Below are 22569 nucleotides of genomic sequence, written 5' to 3' on the forward strand. Positions count from 1 at the left end.
GGGATAACTGGAGCAAAAAATACAAGATGCTAACTTCTGGGGGCAGGAAAAGGGATTCTCTGGGTGAGGTTCTGCAGGTCAAAGCCTAAATGTCCCTCTTTACTTGTTCTAGTACAATCAGAGGGCCCCACAAGTCAAAAGAGGACAAGCTTATCTAAAGATCTGCACGTACAGTTGTCATGGGTGGTGACTGAGCTACTGTGTTAGCATAGAGGGTGGAGGGGAGAAAAGAAACCTATTTGTGGGGCTTCATTTGTGGCCTATCAAGCATTCCTTGTAGATTACAGACTAATCCCCCAAGGGAAGGAGTGGAGGCCTTGGCCCATGTGATATTTATGACTGTGCTGGAGAATGCACTCTGCTGGCACAGGTCTGCTGTAGCTGAGGAGGAATGTCTAATGTCTGATTCCTAGGCTCAGAACTCTCCAGAATGCGCCATGTCCTGCAATCTCTGTAACTGAGATGGTTTTTTAGTTTGCTACACATGAATAAACAGATGCTGGACCATGCATGCTAACATCAAAGGCAAACAGCATCGGTGGGTGATACCAAAGTCCATGGGTCTCTTATGTGGGTATTCATGATGCTGGAAAGTCAGTCTGTGGCCTGAAGATCACAAACAGCACATGGCCTGCATGAGTTCTATGCTGCTACTGAAGAATCTCTGTAGAAGCTGTTGAGTAATATATGGGCAGGGGTGAGGGAGGAACTAAAAATCTCACTCAGTGGCTGCTTTGAGGACAATGTAACGTAAATGTGGCTGCACTCGTTTTTTGGGAAACCCTGTAACTCCTGTTAACTTTCCTTCCCAAGGTTACGCCTGCCGAAATGTTGCCACCTCCTCGTCTCTTCAGGGTAAGTGTAAAAAGACTGACTGACTGATTTGTGACCTGTTCTGCTAAAATCCAGTAAGAACATAAGTCTGAGAGAGAATGTTTTGCCTTTTGTTTCCAGCTAGAACGCATGTTAACTATGATGTCAAAGGAGATGTTGCAGTTGTACGTTTCAACTCCCCAGATTCAAAGGTATTGCTTTAATCACCTGTGACTACTAGACATGTGTTTTTCAAAAAGGCTAAAGTGAGAATAGAAGTAATGGTTGAGAGAAGGCATAAAAAATTATTAGCAGTCTAAAGAGAGGCTGAAAAGTCACATTGTTTAGATTTGAGGGGACATGATATAACAAATGAGAAAGTATGTCAGGTGCTCCTTTTACTCTTTTTTTATACAGGAACTAGGGGTTATCTACTGAAATTGAAGGGAAGTATATTTAAAACTGATGAAAGGAAACTTTTGTACACCGTAAACTAACCTGTGGAATTCACTGCCACAGGATATCAGAGTCCAAGAGCTTACTAGGCTTCAAACTAGATGATCCTTTCGTATGGCTAATGAGAACATCCATAGCTATGATATGGAGAACTAAAAGATTTAAAGGGATCATAAGTTCTCTTGCTTCAGATCACAAACCAACCACTAACTGATGAGAGTTAGGAAGACACTTCCCCTAGAGACAGGTTATTTCACAATAGCAGATTGAGATTTCACCTTTGAAGCATCTGGCACTGGCCACTGTCAAGGACAGGATTGTGAATTGGAGTCTGCTGTGCAATTCCTGTGGCGCACTCAACCTCTCAGACTTTATAGCAGAACTCTGCTCTGAGTAACTTGGCTGAATACAGTGTTATATTGTGCCAGGCTATAGGCTTACTCTCCTGGGGAGTTCCCAATCTATATCTCTCCCCCACACACACTTCCTGCATGAAGCAAATATAAGCAGGTGTAGAGCAAATAGTAGATCTTTCTTTTCCCTTGAAAGTCTTTTAATTTTGCAGGGAAATGGAAAGGTATTTGTCCACGAGGGGTTAAGCTCTGCCTCCTCCTTCATTCTGTATTTACAGTGTTTATTTGCTGTCTGCAGGTCAACACTCTGTCCAAACAACTGCAGTCAGAGTTCACAGAAGTAATGAATGAAATCTGGGCCAATGAGGCTATCAAAAGTGCTGTCCTAATCTCTGCAAAGCCAGGCTGCTTCATCGCTGGGGCTGATATCAAGTAAGTTTTGAGGCTTAAGTCACCTGCCGACTGACGCTTTGTTCATGCCCTTTGCAGACAGGAGTATTTTCTTCTGTCTGGGATCCTAAGTGACATGAGCTTGCTAGCTGTGCTTCCTCACTACTGAGGCAGCAGTCTGATTACCCAGTCTGTCCTCATGTATCTTGGCAGAGGTCTGCTTAGCAGGACTTGGAGCTGAGATCGCTTGGAATGGTGGATTCCCCACCACTGGCCGTTTTTTAAGTCAAGATTGGGTGTCTTAAAGATCTGCTCTAGGAATTATTTAGGGGCAGCTCTCTGATGAGGTCAGACTGCATGATCACAATAGTCCCTTCTGGCCTTCCAGTCTATGGAGCATGGCTGGTCAGTGCGGCCCGTTACATTCTGACATGTTGCCCCCACTTCCCTGAATGCAGAGGTGCAGTCCGAGAAACAGCAATTCCCAGAATGCGTTTACTGTGAGCCAGACAGCCTGCGTGGTTTGAGCATTGCATGCTGGCAGGTGGGCCACGCGTCATGAGAAGAGCGGGTGCATTATGCTCCAGAGGCAAATGAAGTTGGGCCCCAGGTTCCTGGCAACTTGGCAGTGCAGCCTTTGGGTTAGGCACGTTTCTGGGCCTCCCTACTGTAGGGGTGTTTAAACACCAGAATGCGTACACAGACTGCACACCGGCTCCCTGGTCGGACAATGAACGCTGCCCTGCTTTCTGTTCACATCTGCCTGCCCAGACGTTATCACTTCAGAGTGACTTGGGAGCCTTGTGTCTGGACTCAGGATTTTATATTCGGGGTTCTCTGGAGAGAGCAGCAGCTTCAAGGAATTGATAGTGAGCTACTTGGTCAGGTGGGAAAGGGGGAAGCTGCGAATTGAAAAGGAAAACTTTGTGCTCTTCAACACACTGACTTCCTCGCCAAACCCTGGAAGGGAAAAGATTTGATCCACAATGCACTGTGGAGGAGGAGGTGGCCAGAGCTGCTATGTTCTTTTTGAAAAAGGACGGGTTGAATTAGAGGCTTCCCTTGGTCTCAGCGTGAAGATCCTGCTACACTGGACCTGGCTGGCAGCAGAGCGTGTTCCAAATGGCACTGGTTGGCTAGCGGTTTCTAATTGGATGAGTGTGTGAGATCGGAATGCAGCCATGTGCTGCTTACAAATTATCCTGCTGTCCTCTACCTGCCCTAGGAGGCCAGTGTTGGCAAAGCCTCTTGAGTGAGCTCTTTCTCCCCTGTAGTTGATCAGCAGAGCTCTCTAGCGGAGTGATTCAGCCCACCAGTCTTAGCAGATTTCCTGCATTGCCTGGCAGTTAGGGCTAGAGGTTACATTGATCCCGCATGTTGCTTAATACAGCTTTGGGGAGTAGGAAACCGCTCCCCATTTTACAGACGCTGTCTCGGCATTGCCATGCTAATCTGATCAGTCTTTCCACCCTGCTGCAGCATGATCGAATCCTGCAAGACCGTTCAGGAAGTGACTCAGCTTTCTCAGGAAGGACAGAAGATGTTTGAGAGACTCGAAAAATCTCCAAAGCCCATAGTTGCTGCCATCAGTGGCTCCTGCCTGGGAGGAGGATTAGAGGTACTGTAGGGAGTTTCAGAGCTGCTGGGGAGATGGTGCTGTCATTCTGGCATCAGTCTGCAGAGATCTCTGGGCTACTTGAGAGAATTCAGCTGCATTCCTGAGAGGGTACAAATGAGATTTCAGGCCTTATAGCAGCCAGCATACCTGCTAAATTCATTTTAGGGTAAAGGACATATTTTGTTGCATTTGAGGTCTCTGGCATAGTCATCCTTCTTCTTAGCTTGAGGTTTGATTGTCTCACAAGCTTAATGCAGGGATGGACCAGGCCAGATTTGGGAGACCTCTAGGGAAAACACAAGGGCTGTCACAAGAGGCATTGGTGACTTGACAGATGGCCGTCTGTTCTGATGCTGACCTGATGCCTTAGCACTGTGCTAGAGGGCATGTTACTGGAGCTGCTGCTGTTCAGATGAGACCCAGAATTCAGGTGCTGATCACTTGTGTTCTTTTAAAGGCCCTTGCTAGAACGAGAATGTAAAGTGGGGCTCCTGGCCATATTTCAATTTGAGTAATTGTACCCATCCTCTCTACAGTTCCCTTGTAACTTCAGCTGGGTACAGTATTCACTTCCTAGTCTGAATGGTTTAGTGTTATGCACTGTCAAATAGCTCCTGCACGCCCCTGGTGGGGATAGGAATGTGAGAGGATATAGTCTAGGAGGGAGGTGAGCGGTAAGAGTTTAGCTTGACGGTTGTAAACTGCCAGCTCTTCTGGTGGCTCTGGAGGAAAGGCATTAAATGCAAAATGGTTATTGCTAGGAATGAAATCTCAGGGGTTGTAGGTTTGGTCCCTTGGCCTGTCTCTCTGCTATCTAAGCCTCACCGATCTAGTGAAGGGTCTGGCATGGTATCAGCATGGGGGTAAATGCCATCTTCCGTGCCACAGGGTTAATCTGTAAATAGGATTATGCTCTGTTTGCACTTAATGAGATTAGCCAATAAGAACCAGGTGATCTTTAAAAGTGCCCTGGCTGGGGTCTAGCAGGAATCTGCATGGCCCCCGTGACCCAGTGTCCATCCCCAGAGCTGGAGGAGACAATGGCGGAGTCCCAGGCAGTTCCGCTCACCTAGCGGATGGGAGTGGGGTGTATTGATGGGCCTTTGCATTTTCCCCAGTCATGGATGCTATGGAAGGGCAGGCTATTCTATTTGATATATTTGTCTCCTGTCCAAGGTTGCCATCTCCTGTCAATACAGAATAGCTACAAAGGACAAGAAGACCGTCTTGGGCACACCTGAGGTGTTACTGGGGCTGCTGCCAGGTGCAGGGGGCACTCAGAGGTTGCCAAAAATGGTAAGTTAACAACTGACCTAGAATGAGCAGTCCCTGTCCTCCAAATCGCTATCTCCAGGTCTGACACCCTCTGTCTGCCTTCCAGGTGGGGCTTCCTGCCGCCTTTGACATGATGCTGACGGGGAAAAACATCCGTGCGGACAGAGCAAAGAAGATGGGGCTGGTTGATCAACTGGTTGATCCACTAGGTGAGATGCCAAGTCATGAGAATGGCCTTAGAGCTGCTTGGGAGCTAATCTGTCACCCTTTGGGTTCATCCCTCCAATTCGATTAAAGGGGTAGAGAAGTCCTTGGTGCCGTCATTCATCTAACTGGGTGCAGAGTTCACCCTCTGGGCTGGGTGCTGCTTTCCAGATTCTCTGCTTTTGGGGAGGCAACAGGAGTCGCAGTGCAGTGCATTCACGGTGGGGAGCATATGTTTGCCATAAGCTAGATGAGTTTGCCAAGGTTAGAATACAGGGTGGCTTGGTTGCTCTTTTTGTGAGCAGATAATTTGGGCTAAGAGCCTGCATTCTGTGTTGATCATGTCTTGCTAATTGAGCACATCAAATGATTATTAAAAGTAATGGATATCCCAAGGCCTGGATTTCCGGGCAGTATCTGTGCTCTGCATAACTGTAGGTGATCTGCTGTTTCTCCAGTGATGGGGGAGCCCCAGAGCTTTTGGGCACTCAAAATTGCTAATCCCCTTTCACTTAGAAGGGGGAAATGCCTTGCAAGTTGCAGTCATGATCCAAAGTGCTAAATCTCTGTTACCTGTGAAAAATCCACACCCCTGAGTGATATAGGGCGTATCTGCATTTAAAACGCTGCACTGGTGCAGCTGCAGTGCTTCAGTGAGTACACGCTACACTGACAGGTGAGAGCTGTCCCGTTACTGTAGTTAATCCAGCGCCCTGAGAAGCAGGCGCATTCTCTGAATAGCTCTGTCTACACAGGGTTTAAGGTCGGTGTAACTTGTTGCTCAAGGGGGTAGATTTTTCATACCCTGAGTGATGTAGTTATACCAACATAGGTTTGTAGTGTAGACCAGACCATAGTTCAGCCAACCTAACCCCCCAGGGTAGACTGCGCGACGCCAGTGGAAGAATTCTCCATTGACCTAGCTACTGCCTCTTGGGGCGGTGGATTGCCTATGCCCCAGGGAGAGCCATTCCCCTCAACATAGTGTTTCTGCTGAAGCACTAAAGCAGCACTGCTGTATTTCAAGTGCGGACAAAGCCCTTCGAATGTCACAGCTAAATACAAGGTAGAAGACTGGGGGACAGATTGTTTAGCACCAGTAGTTTTGTTTCTGTAGCAATTTGTGGTCCGTCCCGCCCTGGGTGCTTGGCCAGCTCTGAAGGTGCTGAGAAGTAAGGGTGGCATGGTATGGTATTGCCACCCTTACATCTCTGCTGCTGTTGGCGGTAGCAGCGCCCTCAGAGCTGGGTATCTGGCCAGAAGCCGCTGCTCTCCGGCCACCCAGCTATGAGTGTTTGCAGTAAGTGGTATTTGGGTTTTTTTTCTCTCCTGCAGCTTTGCATGCCCCCTGGGGAAGGTGCCCCTCCCTGTCCTCCCTCCCTCCCATTTGAGAACCTCTGTAAGGGACTCTTCAAGGGGAAGTGAGCAGTTAACACCTCCAAAGTCATAGGACAAAAAAGGGGGGTTTACAGATTGTTACAATAAGCCATAAAATCCAGTGTCTTTTAAGTCCATGATTTTTAGTGTCTAGCAAAGTTGTGAATTTAACTTCCCAGGCATGTCTTTTGAAGGAGTTGTGTAGGTTTCCTTTGAGGGTGAGCGCTGAGAGGTCAGATACGGAGTGATCTCTTTCTGAAAAGTGTTCACCCCCGGGTGATAGAGCGGTTTTGTCTTTTATTGTGTTCTGTGTGTGTTGGTTTGAGAGCGTAATGATCCTCGTTTTGCCCACGCAGCTGCTGTTGGGCAGTTAGTGCACTGCATGAGGTACATCACATGGGATGGGCATGTGTGGGACCCCTGGATCTTGAAAGGTGTGTTGTGGGGGTGTTGATCCTTGTAGCAGTGCAGATATGCGTACAGGTTTTGCATCTATTGTGTCAGGGTCTGGTGCCGTGTTGAGTTGGTGTGCACTGGTCTGAGGGGAGCTTGCGTCTGATGATGAACTTAGCAAATTTGAGTGGTTTTTTTGAAAGCCAGAAGAGGTGGTTCAGGAAAGGTTTCTTTCAGGCCAGGGTCCCCCTTGAGAATGGGTTGTAATTGTTTAATGATACCCCATGTGGGTTCCTGGGTAGGGTAGTAGGTGACAACTGGGGTGTGTGGTCAGAGCGTTTTTCCCATATTGAAGCAGGTTCTCTTGAGGTATTTGGGTGGCCCATTCCATGATGTGATCTACCTCTCTGGTGGAGTGTCCTTGTTTGGTGAGGGCCATTCTGAGTCCTGGACTTTCTCCTCAGAGCATATTCTGTGGTATCTCAATGCCTGGCGGTAGATAACAGATTTCTTGATCTGTCTGGGGTGGCTACTGGATCTGGGAAGGTAGATGTGGTGATCACTGGGTTAGTTGTCTGTAGGGTTCCATTGCTGAAGCTGATTGTGGTGTCCAGGAAGCTGATGCTAGTGTGGAAGTGTTCCAGAGAGAGTTTGATGGACGGGTGGTGGTGGCTGAAGTTGTGGTGGAAATCTATGAGGGAGTTCAGGTCGTCTGTCCAGAGGATGAAAACATCAGTCTCTCTTAGGTGTATTATTAGTTTCATGGTGCACTTTTCCAGTAATTCAAGGTGGCCCATGAAGAGGTGGCCTATTGGGGAACCGTCCTAGTACCCATGGCTATTCTCGGGGTTTGGATAAGGTGTTTTGTTGTTGAATGTAAAATTATGGGTGAGGATGAAATGGATGAGTTTGATGTTTGGGGTGAATATCTGAGAGTTGTTCAGCGTCTTGTAGATATTTGAGGCAGGCAATGGTGCGGTCACTGTGAGGGATATTGGTGTATAGGAGGTGACATCCATGGTACAGCGTGTTAACTACTTACATTAAACAATCTGTTCCACCTCGTGTTTTGCTCTGAGACTCTGGTTACCTTTCCCAGACCTGAAGAAGAGCTCTGTAAGCTCAAAAGCATGTCTCTCACCAACAGACGTTGACCCAATAAAAGATATTACCTCGCCCACCTTGTCTCTCTGACATCCTGGGACCACTCTGGCTACAGCACTGCATACAACAATGGACAGTGTACTCCCTGCCTATTTCTGCAAGGTTTTAGTCCACCCACACTGGCGTTACTCAGAAAATGCCATAATGTTAAAGCTAAATTGCAATTTTATGCCTTCCTTAAAAGCTCTTTGCTCAACTCCTCTGTAATTGATATTTCTACTTGATAACAGTTCTGTGGGCTAGGGTGGTGCGGTGCTCTAGAGATCAACAGAGATGTGTCCGCTTTGGTCTCATCTTTAGAGGGAGAACTGTTCCCAACAGAACACCTCCTCCTCATGTAATGCTGTGGGCTGCATTCCCCCTCTCTGACCCATCCTTTCTCTGTTCACAGGCCCAGGTATAAAAAGTCCAGAAGATCGAACAGTTGAGTACCTGGAGGAGGTAGCGATTGGCTTTGCCAGAGGACTCGCCAATAAGACAGTGTCCCCCAAAAGGGAAAAAGGGCTGGTTCAGAGTAAGTGCATGGGCTGCAGGCAATAAAGCTTACCTTAAAGGCGTTTTAATAGGTTCATTCAGTTCTGCCTCTAGACATGTGATTTTGAATCCTCAAGAAATCCCTCTTGGATTGGCCTGATTTTAGACAGCAGTAGCCATGCTGTAAGAACCCCATGAGCTGGCAGGATTGCTGGTGTCTGCTGAGGAGCAGGGCGTGCCGCACATCGGCCAAGCTGTGTGCAAGGGCCCGTGGGACAGGAACAGTGGGGAGTTGTTCAGACTGAGGTGCGTTGGTGGATCTGTAGGGGGAAACCTCTGCAGTAGCTTCCCACAGTATCCTGGTCTAGCCGGTGTTAAGGTCACGCTTTTCATCTGGACTTGTGCATTGACTGCGGCTATGATCCTGTTTAGAAAAGCACTTTCTCGAGTGGGTAGCGGTTAGAATCGTTATTTAATGGAGTCTGGGGAAGCCACGAAGTCTCACTCTGAAGTCCTGCTTCATTGAAGTCCATTAGCATTCTTGCCCTTGATTTCCATAGGAGCAGCCTTTAGCTGTGTATGGAATTTATCGCACTGGAATGGACTCTAAGAAAGTTCAGTTGTCAAAATGGCCTGCTTTCTAATCTGATCTGTGCTAGCCATATCTAGTAACGGGGTTTAAGATAAACCCCTCTCTTCTCCTTCCGTGTTAGTGAGTCAGAGCTGCAGCATTCACACTGGTCACTGTAGCTGACTAGCTTGTGTCCAGTTAAGAGCTGGACTTGGGCATACGACACATCACTGAAGTCTTGCCTTGTGTCATCTTGCAGAGCTGATGGACTATGCCCTGTCTGTTCCCCTTGTGAGGCAGCAGGTCTACAAAACAGTGGAGAAAAGGGTGCAGAAGCAGACCAAAGGACTCTACCCTGCTCCCCTGAAAATCATTGAGGTAATCCCCCACCGAGTCACATGGCACTAACATTGCATCTGTGTGGGGTTGATGAACTCTCTGGGGCAGGGATCATTTGTACAGCACCTAACACAACAGGGTTCTGGTTCATGACTGGGACACCTGGGGCTAGGTTAATACAAATAATTGCCCTTTACGGAGGGAGATTGGTCTTCCCCTTGCACTTAATCAAGTCTAAATAGCTGTAAGAATTCGGATGGGTGCCTCTCTAATCAATGTCTGTCCACTTAGTATCATGGGTAACTTGTGCCGCAGATTCAGCGGAATTCAGAATAGTTTTCTTTTGGAAACTAATCCTCATTCAAATACAAGCATTGCAGTATTCTGGTGATGGGTGATACCAGAACCACCGTAGAAGGAAGGAGGATGGATAAGAGACACAATTCCTCTGTGAAAGCTTCAGCTGCAGCCCTTGCAGCATCCTCACGCCATCTCTAGTTAGATAACTTGATGGTAAATTCATTGGAGCACTGTAATTTTTGTGCAACGCGAAGTACACGGGGTAAAAATCTCAAGCAGCTAAGCCATTTAGGCATCTAAATCCCGCTGAACCAATTACATGTAGGCTCCTAAGTCACTTAGTTGCCCCTGAAAACTTTGCCTGCCATGTCCTGTTGTTTTTAAACTTTTTTAAATAACAGGCCACTCTTGGTGAGTCACTAAAATCTTTCCGCTGCCCCTGCTGGTGTATTAGTGCCAGTTGCCTTAGCCCCTGAGTTGTGCAAAGCACTACTGAAATAACTACAGATTCTAAGAGTGGTGCACGAATTACACTGACAGGAACTTGTATGTCCACACCATCGATATATCTACTGTATGAATATGTTGACGTGAGCTCTGCTTAGGATAACATGGAATAGATGCGCAAGAGTTTAAAGAGAATCTCATGGATGGAACTGGCCAGGAAGAGCTGACAGTTTGGCTCTTCCTGATGTTAAATGTGTTGTCTGCAAAAGGAGCATAATGTTGTATGAAATGGCCCGTTTTCACTGTGTCTCTTCTGCATCTAGGTTGTGAAGACTGGCCTGGAGCAGGGGAATGAAGCTGGCTACCTCATGGAATCCCAGGTAAGCATGTGACACTCTTCTTTTATTCTTCAGCTACGTGTTTCCCTCAAACTTGTTGTTTTCAGCCTGGCACAAGGGAATGTTCTTTAAAGGGACAATCCAGAAGGGGATGGTGTTGGGCACCTGTCCTGTGACACTAGGCTGCCATTCTGGGCGGAACTGGGTCTGTACCTTCCCTACCCGCACATACGTTCACATTTTAAACCAGGGAGATAATGCAGTCAGATATTCACGAGAACGGCTAAGGCACCTCCTGTTCCTGGGTCATAGAGGCTATGGCCTGCTAGCAGAGTAGGTAAGTGCTGCATGATGAGAGCACAGCCAGAGACCGAACAGGGGGATGAAACACAGGAGCTGCCATACCAGATCAGGGCAGTGGTCTGTCTTGTCCAGTTATCTGTCTGACAGTGGTCAGTACCAGATGCTTCAAAGGCAATTGCAGGAAACCCCCTTTGGGCATTAACGGAATAACTTGCCTGTAAAGAAGCTTCTTCCTAACCCCGTTAGTAGTTGGTTCCTGCCCCTGTGGCAGAAGGGCTTCCCTTCCTTAGGATGAGTGTCTTTATAACTTTGGCTGGTGTCGCTAACACAAAGATCTAATCCTGTTTAGTCTCTTTTGAGGCTTTTGGCCTCTGCCATGTGGCAGTGAGTTCCACAGGTGGCTTGTGCATCATGTAAAGTATTTTTCTTTGATCTTTTAACCTTTTGTCCTTTCACTTTCACTAGCTGTCCTCTAATTCTTGGAGTGTGAGAAACTGTGAAGAAGCACAGCATGTATCCCCTCGGCACCATGTGTCGTTTTGTGTTCCTCTAGCACCGTGGTCCCTGAACTTTTTGGTCCATGCCACCCCTGCCTGAGAGCCAGGGGTTGGAGCTGCAGCAGGGTTGGGAGCTGGGCATGGGCCGGAGCGGAGCTGAGGGCAGAGCAGGGCTGGGAGGCGTTCCCCCTTCCCCCCATGGGGGCTGGCCTGGGCCCTGCTGCACCCTCCTCCCCCAAACATTCCTCTGTGCCCCTCTAGGGGAGCGTGTCCCACAGCTTGGGGACCACTGCTCTAGCGTGTCTCCTCTGTCTCTTCTGAACAGTTCTAATGGTCTCAGTCTCCTATGGAAGTCTTTCCCCACCTGTCTGTGATCCCTCTGTTTCTGTCCTGTAAGAGGCTGACCTGAGCTAAGCACAGTGTTCTGGATAACTGTATAGGGCTCACTCATATAATGGTTCACTTAACAATTTCATTATTTTCTGTTCCTGTCATTCTACGTCCTAACGCTGTTTCCTTTTTCGATCGGTGCTGTGCATTGGACAGCTGTTTTTTATAGCGTTGTCCACAGTGATGTCCAGGTCTCTTTCCTGAATAGTTCCAGGTAATTTAGGACTCAGTAACATGAATGAACAATTCAAATTATTCCTTCCAACATCAGTTACATTGTATCTTGTCAGTGCTGAATTTCATCTACCATGTTGTCCATTCACCTAGGTGGGTTATGTCCCTCATTCTTCAATCGTAACTAACCTACTTAATTTGTCCTCTGCACATTTTTCCACCTCACTGTTTAATCCCATTTTCCAGGTCATGAATATTTAACATCTGTCCTAGTAAAGATCATTAAGGCCTCCCATGGTTAACTTTGTGCCATACTGAAAACTGGCCACTTTTACTCTCCAGGTCAGGACTTCACCATGCATCATCCCAGGGTTTCATTAATAGCCTCATGAGGGACTCTGTCAAAGTCTCTTTGAAAGTCCAATATATTCATTTCTCTATTTTGTGGACATGCTCAGAATAACTTAATAGATTAGTCTGGCACAGATTTCCTTTGCAGAAATCTTGCTAGTTAGTCCTATCACATCCTGTTTACCTGAGTGGGTGTTTTTTTGTCATCACTTCAACAGTGTACCTGATACTGAGGTAAGGCTCCCAATCTAACTCCCAGGACCCCCACTGCCTTTTTTGACACTCCAGTCCTCTGACACATTAGCTGTTTTTGAAGGTGTTTGTTCCTGCGGGACTCCTGGGTGTATCCTGTCTGTTCCTGGTGACACAGCCCTCCTACGTTTGAGTGGTGCTGGAACAAACTCTTCGATCTGACAGTTCCTTAACCGAAAGAGTAATCCAGGATAGATCTCCCCAACATCCTCTGAAGAGTGATGTGAGGAAATCACTTAGCTTGTCAGCAGTAGCTCTATATCTGATGATTCCCCTTTGCACCCTAGCAATAGGCAGACCTGCAGATTCTCTTACTGGCTTCCTGTATCTAATATCCTTAAAGATTTCTTGTGGAGTTTTTTGTCTCTGGCTTTTTGCCCTTCACTGTGAATCTTACACATTGCCTCCTGTAGCATATGCTGTGTGTGTTGGTTTCCCTGGAGTTGGATTTCCAGCTTGAATTAACACCGTGAGCTTTGCTGTTTAACCAGACTGACATTTCTTGCCTGCCTGCTTCCTTGGTGCTTTAGTTAAATGGCCAAGCTCGAGAGGTTATTCTGACCAAAGCGTGGGGAGCTGGCTCACCAGCTTCTCCAGACCACTGATGTGACAGCAGAGACGTACAGGCTGCCAGATGAGAGTAGGTAGAAACTGGTCTATAAAGGGATATAAATGTATGCTTCATGTGCATAAAGCCTTTGAGACTAGGACCCTTACTATCATATTTCCTAGGATGGGTCTACAATAAGTCCAAGGAAGCACAGGGGGCAAAAAATTAGTGACCCTGGACCTGCCCTCCAATGAGCGTATACCAGTGGTTCCCAATCTTTTTAGCTTGAGGGCCACAAATATGATTTTTATAACCCTAAAGGGTCACCAGTCTCTGCCAACAGCCCTCCTTACCCCCCTGCAGCCAGCGGGAAGGAGTTCAGCGAGGAGGATCTCCTGTCCCCCTGGCTGCAGCAGGGAATCCTGCGCTCCACCTGGGTTCCTAGGCAGTGACTCCCTTCTGCAGGTGGGGGCATGGATGATCAGTGCTCCCCTCCCTCTGGCTCCGGCAGGGACCCCAGCACCTAGGGACCCAGGTGGAGCGCTTTGCTGTGCTCCCTGCTACAGCTAAGGGGAGGAGAGTGCTGATCTCCCCTTTCCTTGGCTGCAGCAAGGAACCTGCACTGTCTTTCAGCCCCGCAGCAATGTGCTCTGCCTGCGTCCTTGGACAGCAGCAGGTCCCTTCCGCAGCCAGCGGGAAAGGAGCACAGGCTATTGTGAAAGCCCCCACAGGCTACGGGTGGGAAACCACTGGTATATACCCTCGCCCAGTGGCAGAGCATCTCCATTCCCACAGCAGCTCCGAATGCAGCTGGCCACAGGAGTAGCTCCGGCATTAGCCTGTGGACTGCTCTCCTGGCACCCTGCTACACAGCCAGAGTGTACATGAACCACAAGCAGCTGTCCTGTCTGCGAGCCGCACGCGGGGAATGGAGGAAGAGCTATAAATTAGCAGAAAGCAAAAACTCGTGTGATGGGGTGGAGGAACAAACAGGAGAGAGAACCAGCTGAAATCAAGTCCCCAGCTGTGCTGGGCTATGGCACCAGTGGGCCCCCTTGTTCGTCACAAGGGAGGCACTGCTAGATGAAAGACGAGAACAAGAGAGGTTCTACAGTCTGTGTTATGCAGGAGGCCAGGTTAGAAAATCAGTGGCCCCTTCTGGCCATGTAATCTGTGAACACTGTGCCAAGGGGTGGATGACACACGTCAGAAGCCATAGATCGTGTTCTAGCTATAGGAAATCATATCCTTGAAAGAGCAGGCTTCTGCTTGTTTTTTTGGCAACCCCAAAGGGGGGCTCACTGGAATTTGATGGGTCACTGCGGAGACACTAGTGGTCTGAGGCTGTCAATAAGAGGTCGCAGCAATCCCTTGTTCTTGTCTCCCTCTAGAGGTTTAGCTATTCTGTACTCCCACTAGGGGCGGCAGTGCGTTATCCCCCGGTGCAGCTCTAGAATGTCGGCACTGTTCTGGAATGCCAGTGTATTTTTTCTGTCTTTTCATACAAGCCACAAATGCTGACATGGTTAAATCCCAGAGGCCAAAACTTCTGACTTCCTTTCCAGAAATTTGGTGAACTTGCAGTGACTGGAGAATCTAAAGCGTTGACGGGCCTCTACCATGGGCAGGTGCTGTGCAAGAAGAACAAGTTTGGGACACCAAACCAAGAGGTCAAGTAAGTTCAACGCAGACTGGTTAAAAGATAGTAATCAGAGCAGTGAAGAGAATCTCTTAGACCTAGGCATGCCCCTCTAGGCCGTTAAGGGCTGGAATGCAGACCATTTCTGTTCAGCAGTGTGGCAAAAAGAGCAGTTCCAGCATCCTCTGGAAGGTCTGACTTCTCCCTAGCAGGTAGAGTCTCCCCACTTGAGGATATGTTTTTCTAGGTGAGACTTGGCTGCTGTCAGATGCAAATGTGTTCAGGTTGGTGATCTGCCCTGAGGTTAACCAGCATTTCTACTAGGAACTTAGTTTAACCAGGGATTGCTGCTACTTGAATTGCATTGACTGACAAAACTAATGAAGGGCACGCACAGATTCTTCTAACTTGCTCTTGTTTAACTTGTGCGGCCAACTGCCTGTTGGGTCATCCTTAGGCTGACCCCATGCCCTATCCTCCGGGATTGAGGAAGATCCTTGGAGTGATGCAGTCCCTCACGCTGCCTGGAGTGGCTTACGCCTCGGGGCAGACTTTCAAGAAACAGGGCACATACAACACAAGCAGTCGGGGGTCTACGTAGATTTCACCAACCAAGTAACAAGTGTGAACTCCTCGGGCACTAGAACAGCCTTAATAGGGAGCCACAAACAGTCCCCTTGCGTACTGTGGTCTGTCTTGCCACCCAGGCAAGCTTGACTTGTTGATAGATGGTCCCTTACATCAAAAATCACAACAATACTCAGGTTACTCCCCGTCCCAAAGGACCAGTCACTTACCCCAGGTCATTTGTATGCATATCTCAAGCCAAAGATCACACTTGTAGCCAATAAACCTTTAGTTAGTTTTGTTACAGGATTAACTAGGAAAAAGAAATGAGTTATTTACAAGGTTAAAGCAGGTAAACGTACACAAATGAGGTACAATCAAGTTCAAAAGGTTGTAGAAGCTTCTGTAATAAGCAAGCTTTTATGTCCTTTCAGGCTAATGCAAGCCAAGCAGGCTAGGGGTGTCTTGCTTATGTTTAGGAATCTTTGCCCCTCAGAGTCCAGACAGCATAAAGATAGCAATTTTTCCTTAACAGGCATTTTTATTCCCTCCCCCTGCATTCAAGCGGGGGTGGAATGTGGACTTGTGCACATTGCTTCCCCACCCCCTGAGAAGGTATCAACAAAGTCCTCTGTCCTCAACGGATTGTCTGGTGTCTGTAGACCCTTTTTGGGGGAGAAGATAACCCCACCTGTGATAAACTAGCATTTCATGTTTGGTAAAGCTTCTCCCCTGACTGGGGGGAATTTACAGTCCGAACAAACGTATATAGGACAGAGCAAACATTTAAATGTTCCCTTATAACTTGGGATACCGATATTGTAAATGGGATTTGACTCATGCTGCGTGTATTGGCATTCCATGGGATCTAAATACATTCTTATAATGCTAATATCGGGTTTTAACCATACTGGCCCCGGTGAGCCAGACTGTAGAGCCCTGCAATGGAACTGGGATCCCGCAGAACCCGCCGCCATAATAGCAGGAGCAGGATTTTAAAAATGTTCCGCGCAGGGTTCCGACAGACTGATTTTTCAGCCATGCATTTGTCGGTGTTTGGCGAGGCCTAGGGCCCTTGGCATGAGCTGGCACCTGGTCTGCCAGCATCGCCCTCCCCCGCCCGCAGTTTGCAGGCGGTGCTCTCTACCTTAGTGGGAACAGAGCAGTGTGACCAGTTCTTAGATCTGCAGCGAGGCTGGCAGCCTGCCTGTTAGGAGTGTGGAAAAACAAAACTTTGTGTCTAAAGATCAGAATTGTGACATGCACAGCAGCTGCTTCCGGGTGGCCTGACCCGCTCTCCCAACCTGACTGACGCAGAAAAGCCCAGAGGCAGCCTAGTCCTGCTGAAATGGTGTCTGCTTTCTCCTCCCTGTCATCGCACACTCTGCCACTGGGGATCAGCCAGGCATACAGGTCTCGCTTACGGACAATCCGCACTAACCCGACCCCCTCTGCCACAAAACAAGGGTCATGCTAATAATTGCTCAGTATCAAAACTGTGAGAGTTGAAAGCCCCTGGGAAGCCCCCTACCCAAACCAAGAAGTGAGCCCGGGCCTCTGCTATGGCACCTGAAAATGAGCCTCTGGTATCCCTCGAGGGAAGAGCAGGGCATTGCTTTAAGTATTGTATTGCAGAACAAGCCATGGCTGCCGTGCGTCCCATTTGGGAACAGGATTTCTACTCTTCTTAATGTTGCTATTGCATGAACTTATTTTATCAGCTGCAGCAGTAGAACAACTATAAACCAAGACTTTCCTGCACTGATTGGTTTTAAAAATTGATTGGGATTAAATTTGCATGTTAAGCTGTCTAGGCATTTATACAATCTTCAAGACTGCTATCTGAGCTTGCCAGCCAAAATCCGTACTGTCTTCATGAATACAAATGCTAACGATCTAAATAGTAAGTTGAGTGTACTTGAGAGCCTGGTATTCAAGGATATTGATATAATAGGCATCACAGAAACTTGGCAGAATGATGATAATCAATGGGCGATGGTAATACTAGGGTAAAAAATACGTAGGAATGACAGAATAGGTCATGCTGATGGGAGAGTAGAACTATATATGAAAGAGAATGGAGTCAGATGTAGTAAAAATATTAAATGAATCATAGTATCTAGAATCTTTCTGGATAGACATTCCATGCTTGAATAATAAGAAAACAGCAGTAGGACTATGCTACCGACCACCTGTCCAGGTTAGTGACTGTGATTGTGAAATGCTCAGGGAGATTTGAGAGGCTGCAGAAACAGAAAACCCAATAATAATGGGGGATTTCAGCTATCCCTATATTGATTGGGAACATGTCATCTCTGGATGGGATGCAGAGATAAAATTTCTAGACATCATTAATGACGGCTTCTTGAGCAGCTATTCCTGGAACCCCCAAGGGGAAAGGCAATCCTTGATTTAGTTCTAAGTGGTGCACAGGATCTGATCCAAGCAGAGAATATCATGGAGCCACTCAGTAATAACAGCCATAATGTAATAAATTTAACATCCTAGTGGGTGGAGAGGGGGAAATGCCAAAGAAACCCACCACAGTAGCATTTAACTTCAGAAAGGGGAACAACACAAAAAGGTGACTAGTTAAACAGAAATGAAAAGGAAAAGTAATGAGTGAAATGCCTGCAGGCTCTGTGGGAACTAGTTAAAAACACCATAAGAGGCTCAAACTAAATGTATACTGCAAATTAAAGAAAAACAGTAAGGACCAAAAAAAAAGCCACCATATTTAAATAGAGTAAGAGAGACAGAGGCAAAAAGCCTTCCTTTAAAAATTGGAGTCAAATCCTGCAGAGGAAAATAAAGGGGCATAAACTTTCTGGCAAGTCAAATGTAAAAATGTAATTAGGCAGGCCAAAAAAGAATTCAAAGAGAACAAGCAAAAGACGTGCAGACTAACAGAAAATATTTGTAAGTACATCAGAAGCAGGATGCTCGTGAAACAGTCAGTGGGGCCACCGGACAATGAAGGTGCTAAAGGGAAGCACTCAAGGCAGACAAGGCAGTTGCAGAGAAACTAAATGAATTCTTTGCATCTGTCTTCACTGCAGAGGATGAGGGAGATGCCCACACCGGAGCCATTCTTCTTAGGTAACAAATCTGAGAAACTGTCCCAGATTGAGGTGTCATAGAGGAGGTTGTGGAACAAACTGATAAACTAAACAGCAGTAAGTCATCAAGACCAGATGGTGTATCACCCAAGAGTTCTAAAGGAACTCAAATGTGAACTTGCAAAACTGCTAACTGTGGTATGTAACCCACCGCATAAATCAGCCTCTGTTCCAGATGACTGGCAGATAGCTGATGTATTGCTGTTTTGGTTTTTTTGTTTGTGTGTTTTTTATAGAAGGCTCCAGAGGCAATCCTGGCAGTTACAGGCTGGTAAGCCTAACTTTGGTACCAGTCAAATTGGCTGAAACTACAGTAAAGAATAGAATTATCAAACACCTGGATTAACCTGATAGGTTGGGGAAGAGTCAACATGGTTTTTGTAAAGGGAAATAATGCCTCACCAATCTATTAGAATTGTTTGAGAGGATCAACAAGTTTGTAGACATGGGTGATCAACTGGATACAGAATATTTAAACTTTCAGAAAGCCTTTGATGAGAGCCTCATCAATGGCTGGTAAGCAAAGTAAGCAGTCATGGGATAAGAGAAGGTCCTCTACTGGATCAATAACTGGTTAAAGGGTAGGAATATTATCAGTTTTCATGGTGGAGAGAAGTAAATAGCAGGATCCTCCAAGGATCTGTACTGGAATCAGCGTTGTTGAGCATATTCATAAATGATCTGGAAAAAAGGGTAAGCAATGAGCTGGCAAAGTTTACAGAAGATATATTATTTAAGATGGTTAAGTTCAAAGTAGACTGAAGAGCTATAAAGGGATCTCACAAAAGTGGGGATGACTAGGCAACAAAATGCTGATGAAATTCATTGTTGATAGATGCAAAATAATGCACATTGGGAAACGTAATCCAGCTATACCTACAAAATGATGGGGTCTAAATTAGCTGTTACCACTCAAGAAAGATCTTGGAGTTATTGCAGACAATGGGGGAGGTCTAGGTTGGATATTAGGAAAACACTTTTTCACTAGGAGGGTGGTGAAGCACTGGAATGGGTTGGATGAATGGACTATAAAATGGATAGTGAACTGGCTAGAGCATAGGGCTCAACGAGTAGTGATCAATGGCTCCATGTCTAGCTGGCAACCGGTCACAAGTGGAGTTCCCCAGGGGTCGGTCCTGGGGCCGGTTTTGTTCAACATCTTTATTAATGATTTGGAGGATGGGGTAGATTGCACCCTCAGCAAGTTTGCGGACGACACTAAGCTGGGGGGAGTGGTAGATACCCTGCAAGGTAGGGATAGGATACAGTGACCTAAACAAACTGGAGGATTGGGCCAAAAGAAATCTAATGAGGTTCAACAAAGAAAAGTGCAGAGTCCTCCACTTAGGAAGAAAGAATCCCATGCACAGCTATAGACTGGGGACCGACGAGCTGGGCAGCAGCTCTGCAGAAAAGGACCTGGGGGTAACAGTGGATAAAAAGCTGGATATGAGTCAGCAGTGTGCCCTGGTTGTCAAGAAGGCTAATGGCATATTGGGCTGCATTAGGAGGGGCATTGCTAGCAGGTCACGGGAAGTGATTATTCCCCTCTATTCGGCATTGGTGAGGCCGCATTTAGAATATTGTGTCCAGTTTTGGGCCCCCCACTACAAAAAGGATGTGGACAAGTTGGAGAGAGTTCAGCGGAGGGTAACAAAAATGATTAGGGGGCTGGAGCACAGGACTTATGAGGAGAGGCTGAGGGAACTGGGCTTGTTTAGTCTGCAAAAGAGAAGAGTGAGGGGGGATTTGATACGGCCTTTAACTACCTGAAAGGGGGTTCTAGGGAGGATGGGGCTAGGCTGTTCTCGGTGGTGGCAGATGACAGAACAAGGAGCAACGGTCTCAAGTTGCAGGGAGGGAGGTCTAGGTTGGACATTAGGAAAAAGTTTTTTACTAGGAGGGTGGTGAAGCACTGGAATGGGTTACCTAGGGAGGTGGTGGAATCTCCATCCTTAGAGGTTTTTAAGATGTGGCTTGACAAAGCCCTGGCTGGGATGGTTTAGTGGGGGTTGGTCCTGCTCTGAGCAGAGGGTTGGACTAGATACCTCCTGAGGTCTCTGCCAATCCTAAACTTCTAGGATTCTCTGAAAATATCCGCTCAATGTGCAGTGACCATCAAAAAAGCTAACAATGTTAAGAACCATTCGGAAAGGAATAGATAATAAGACAGAAAATATAATGCCTCTGTACAAATCCATGGCACTCCCACACCTAGAATACTGGGTGCAGCTCTGGGTGTCACATTTTAAAAAAAATATTGCAATTGGAAAAAAAATACAGAGAAGGGCAACAAAAATGAATAGGGGTATGGAATAGCTTCCGTGTGAGGAGATATTAAAAAGACGAGTTATTCAGCTTGGAAGACAACTGAGGAGCGATGATAGAGGTCTGTAAAATCGTGACTGGTATGGAGAAAGTGAGTAAAATGTGTTTAGCCTTCAGATAATGCAGGAACCAGGGTCACCCGATGAAATTAACAGGCAGCAGGTTTTAAAACAACACAAAAAAGTACTTCCCATAACGCACAGTCATCCCCTGGCAACAAGTTCCACAGGTTGTTGTGAAGGCCAAAAGTATAACTGGATTAAAAAAAAAAACTAGATAAGTTTATGGACAATTGGCCCATCAATCTCTATTAGCCAAGGTGGCAGGGACACAGCCTCATGCTCTGGGTGTCCCTAGACCTCTGACTGCCAGGAGCTGGGAGTGGATGACGGGAGGGATCACTCAATTATTGTCCTGTTCTGTTCATTCCCTCTGAAGTATCTGGCTCTGGCCCTGTTGGAAGACAAGATGCTGGGCTAGTTGGACCATTGACATGACCACCCATGCTTAGGTGACTCCAGGAATGAACTGCTCGTTGGACTCTTAAATGTCCAGCTGCTTGGTGTGGTAAAGTGACGGTAACGAACTTGCAGGGCATGATCCGTTGGGACATCGCTGTCTACAAGGTTCATGTGCAGGATGAATGTACAGGGGGGCAGCTGCACCTTGCGTAGGCATGCTGCGTGGAGAGATTGGACCAGTTAAATAGTTAAAACAAGAATTTGATTCTTGTGCACTAAGGCCTGGCCCAGGAAGGAGGAATTAGTGATCTCTGGCTGTTGGAGCCTCTTATCAGCTGGCACCACGTCTCTTAGGGCCTCTCGCTCAGAGTCTGGATTGTTGTGTGGATTTCTAGGTGTCTTTAGCTATGGCGTGTGTAAGGCAGCAGTGAGCGTGAGAGCGTGACTGAATTTGGCATCTGCTAAAGAGTGTGCAGGGGCAAATGTGCAGCCGTCTGGCATAGGTGACTTACGAGATCTGAACAGCAAATGGCCAAAAGGACCTTCCGGTCACTAGGAGGGTGCTGGGTGGACAGCAGCCCTGAGAGCAGTCACTGCAAGGCTTCAGACTCTGTTACTCTGCAGTGAGGTTTTTAGGGACGCCTTTGCTTAGGAAACGGAAATCCGGACTCTAGGTGATTCTCTCGGGCGTAGAATAGCAGGGCAGTGCTCCTTCGCTGCGCCTGGGAAACCCATCAGCATGAGGCAGACCCTTGCAATATGGCAGCTCCCCCAGTCAGACAGTACTCAAGCAGAGGATTGACCTCGGTGGGGTGGCGGTGGCCCGGGGGTGAGTTTTTTGTCCTGCATCTAACAAATGAAAGCAGATCGCTGATGTGTCATTCATCCCCTTTTGCTGCAGGACCCTGGCTGTGCTGGGCGCTGGGCTGATGGGAGCCGGGATTGCCCAGGTGTCTGTGGACAAGGGCCTGAAGACCATTCTGAAGGACACAACGCTACAAGGATTAAGTAGGGGACAGCAGCAGGTCTTCAAAGGGTACGTGAGCGTCAGACAAGCAGGGCTGGGTTGGAGGGGGCCTCCTTTGTGCCGAGTACTTCTGCCTTCACAAACTGAGCGGGGCTGACTGGCACATCCACTCTCTTGGAGCCTGCTGCGTGTGGAAGGGCGTCTCCCGCCACCACGGCAGAGCGGGACATTTGCACACACTGCAAGGACGCTGCTATTTCTGGGTCTGATGGACCTAAGGAGCGAAAAGGCTGGATGGCTTGATGGTGCCTTGGCATCAACACTTACCCAGACGTGTTCCTTGTTCCAGGCCCAGGCTGTAAGCGGTAACAACCAATATACGCCATGCTGGTAACCAGGCCCAGCCATCTGTGTAGAGACCTGTAGTGGGACCTGGTGGGGCTTCTCAGGTGGGCAGCT

General features: G+C 47.4%; 1 protein-coding gene across 1 annotated transcript in view; it reads left to right on the forward strand.

The window, feature by feature from the left end:
- HADHA (hydroxyacyl-CoA dehydrogenase trifunctional multienzyme complex subunit alpha) overlaps nt 1-22569 on the forward strand; it is a 40772-nt gene that overhangs the window by 4594 nt on the left and 13609 nt on the right. Inside the window, exons 2-12 of the mRNA XM_067550470.1 lie at nt 814-855; nt 955-1025; nt 1921-2054; nt 3492-3630; nt 4807-4926; nt 5012-5114; nt 8435-8557; nt 9348-9466; nt 10498-10554; nt 14595-14704; nt 22045-22179. Of these exons, the coding sequence (XP_067406571.1) occupies nt 814-855; nt 955-1025; nt 1921-2054; nt 3492-3630; nt 4807-4926; nt 5012-5114; nt 8435-8557; nt 9348-9466; nt 10498-10554; nt 14595-14704; nt 22045-22179 (1153 nt within the window). The remainder of the gene's footprint in view (nt 1-813; nt 856-954; nt 1026-1920; nt 2055-3491; nt 3631-4806; nt 4927-5011; nt 5115-8434; nt 8558-9347; nt 9467-10497; nt 10555-14594; nt 14705-22044; nt 22180-22569) is intronic.

Source organism: Emydura macquarii, unplaced genomic scaffold (genome assembly GCF_026122565.2).
Source record: "Emydura macquarii macquarii isolate MOO-44397 ecotype Brisbane River unplaced genomic scaffold, CSIRO-AGI_Emac_v2 contig_1300, whole genome shotgun sequence".
NCBI classification, from domain to species: domain Eukaryota; kingdom Metazoa; phylum Chordata; order Testudines; family Chelidae; genus Emydura; species Emydura macquarii.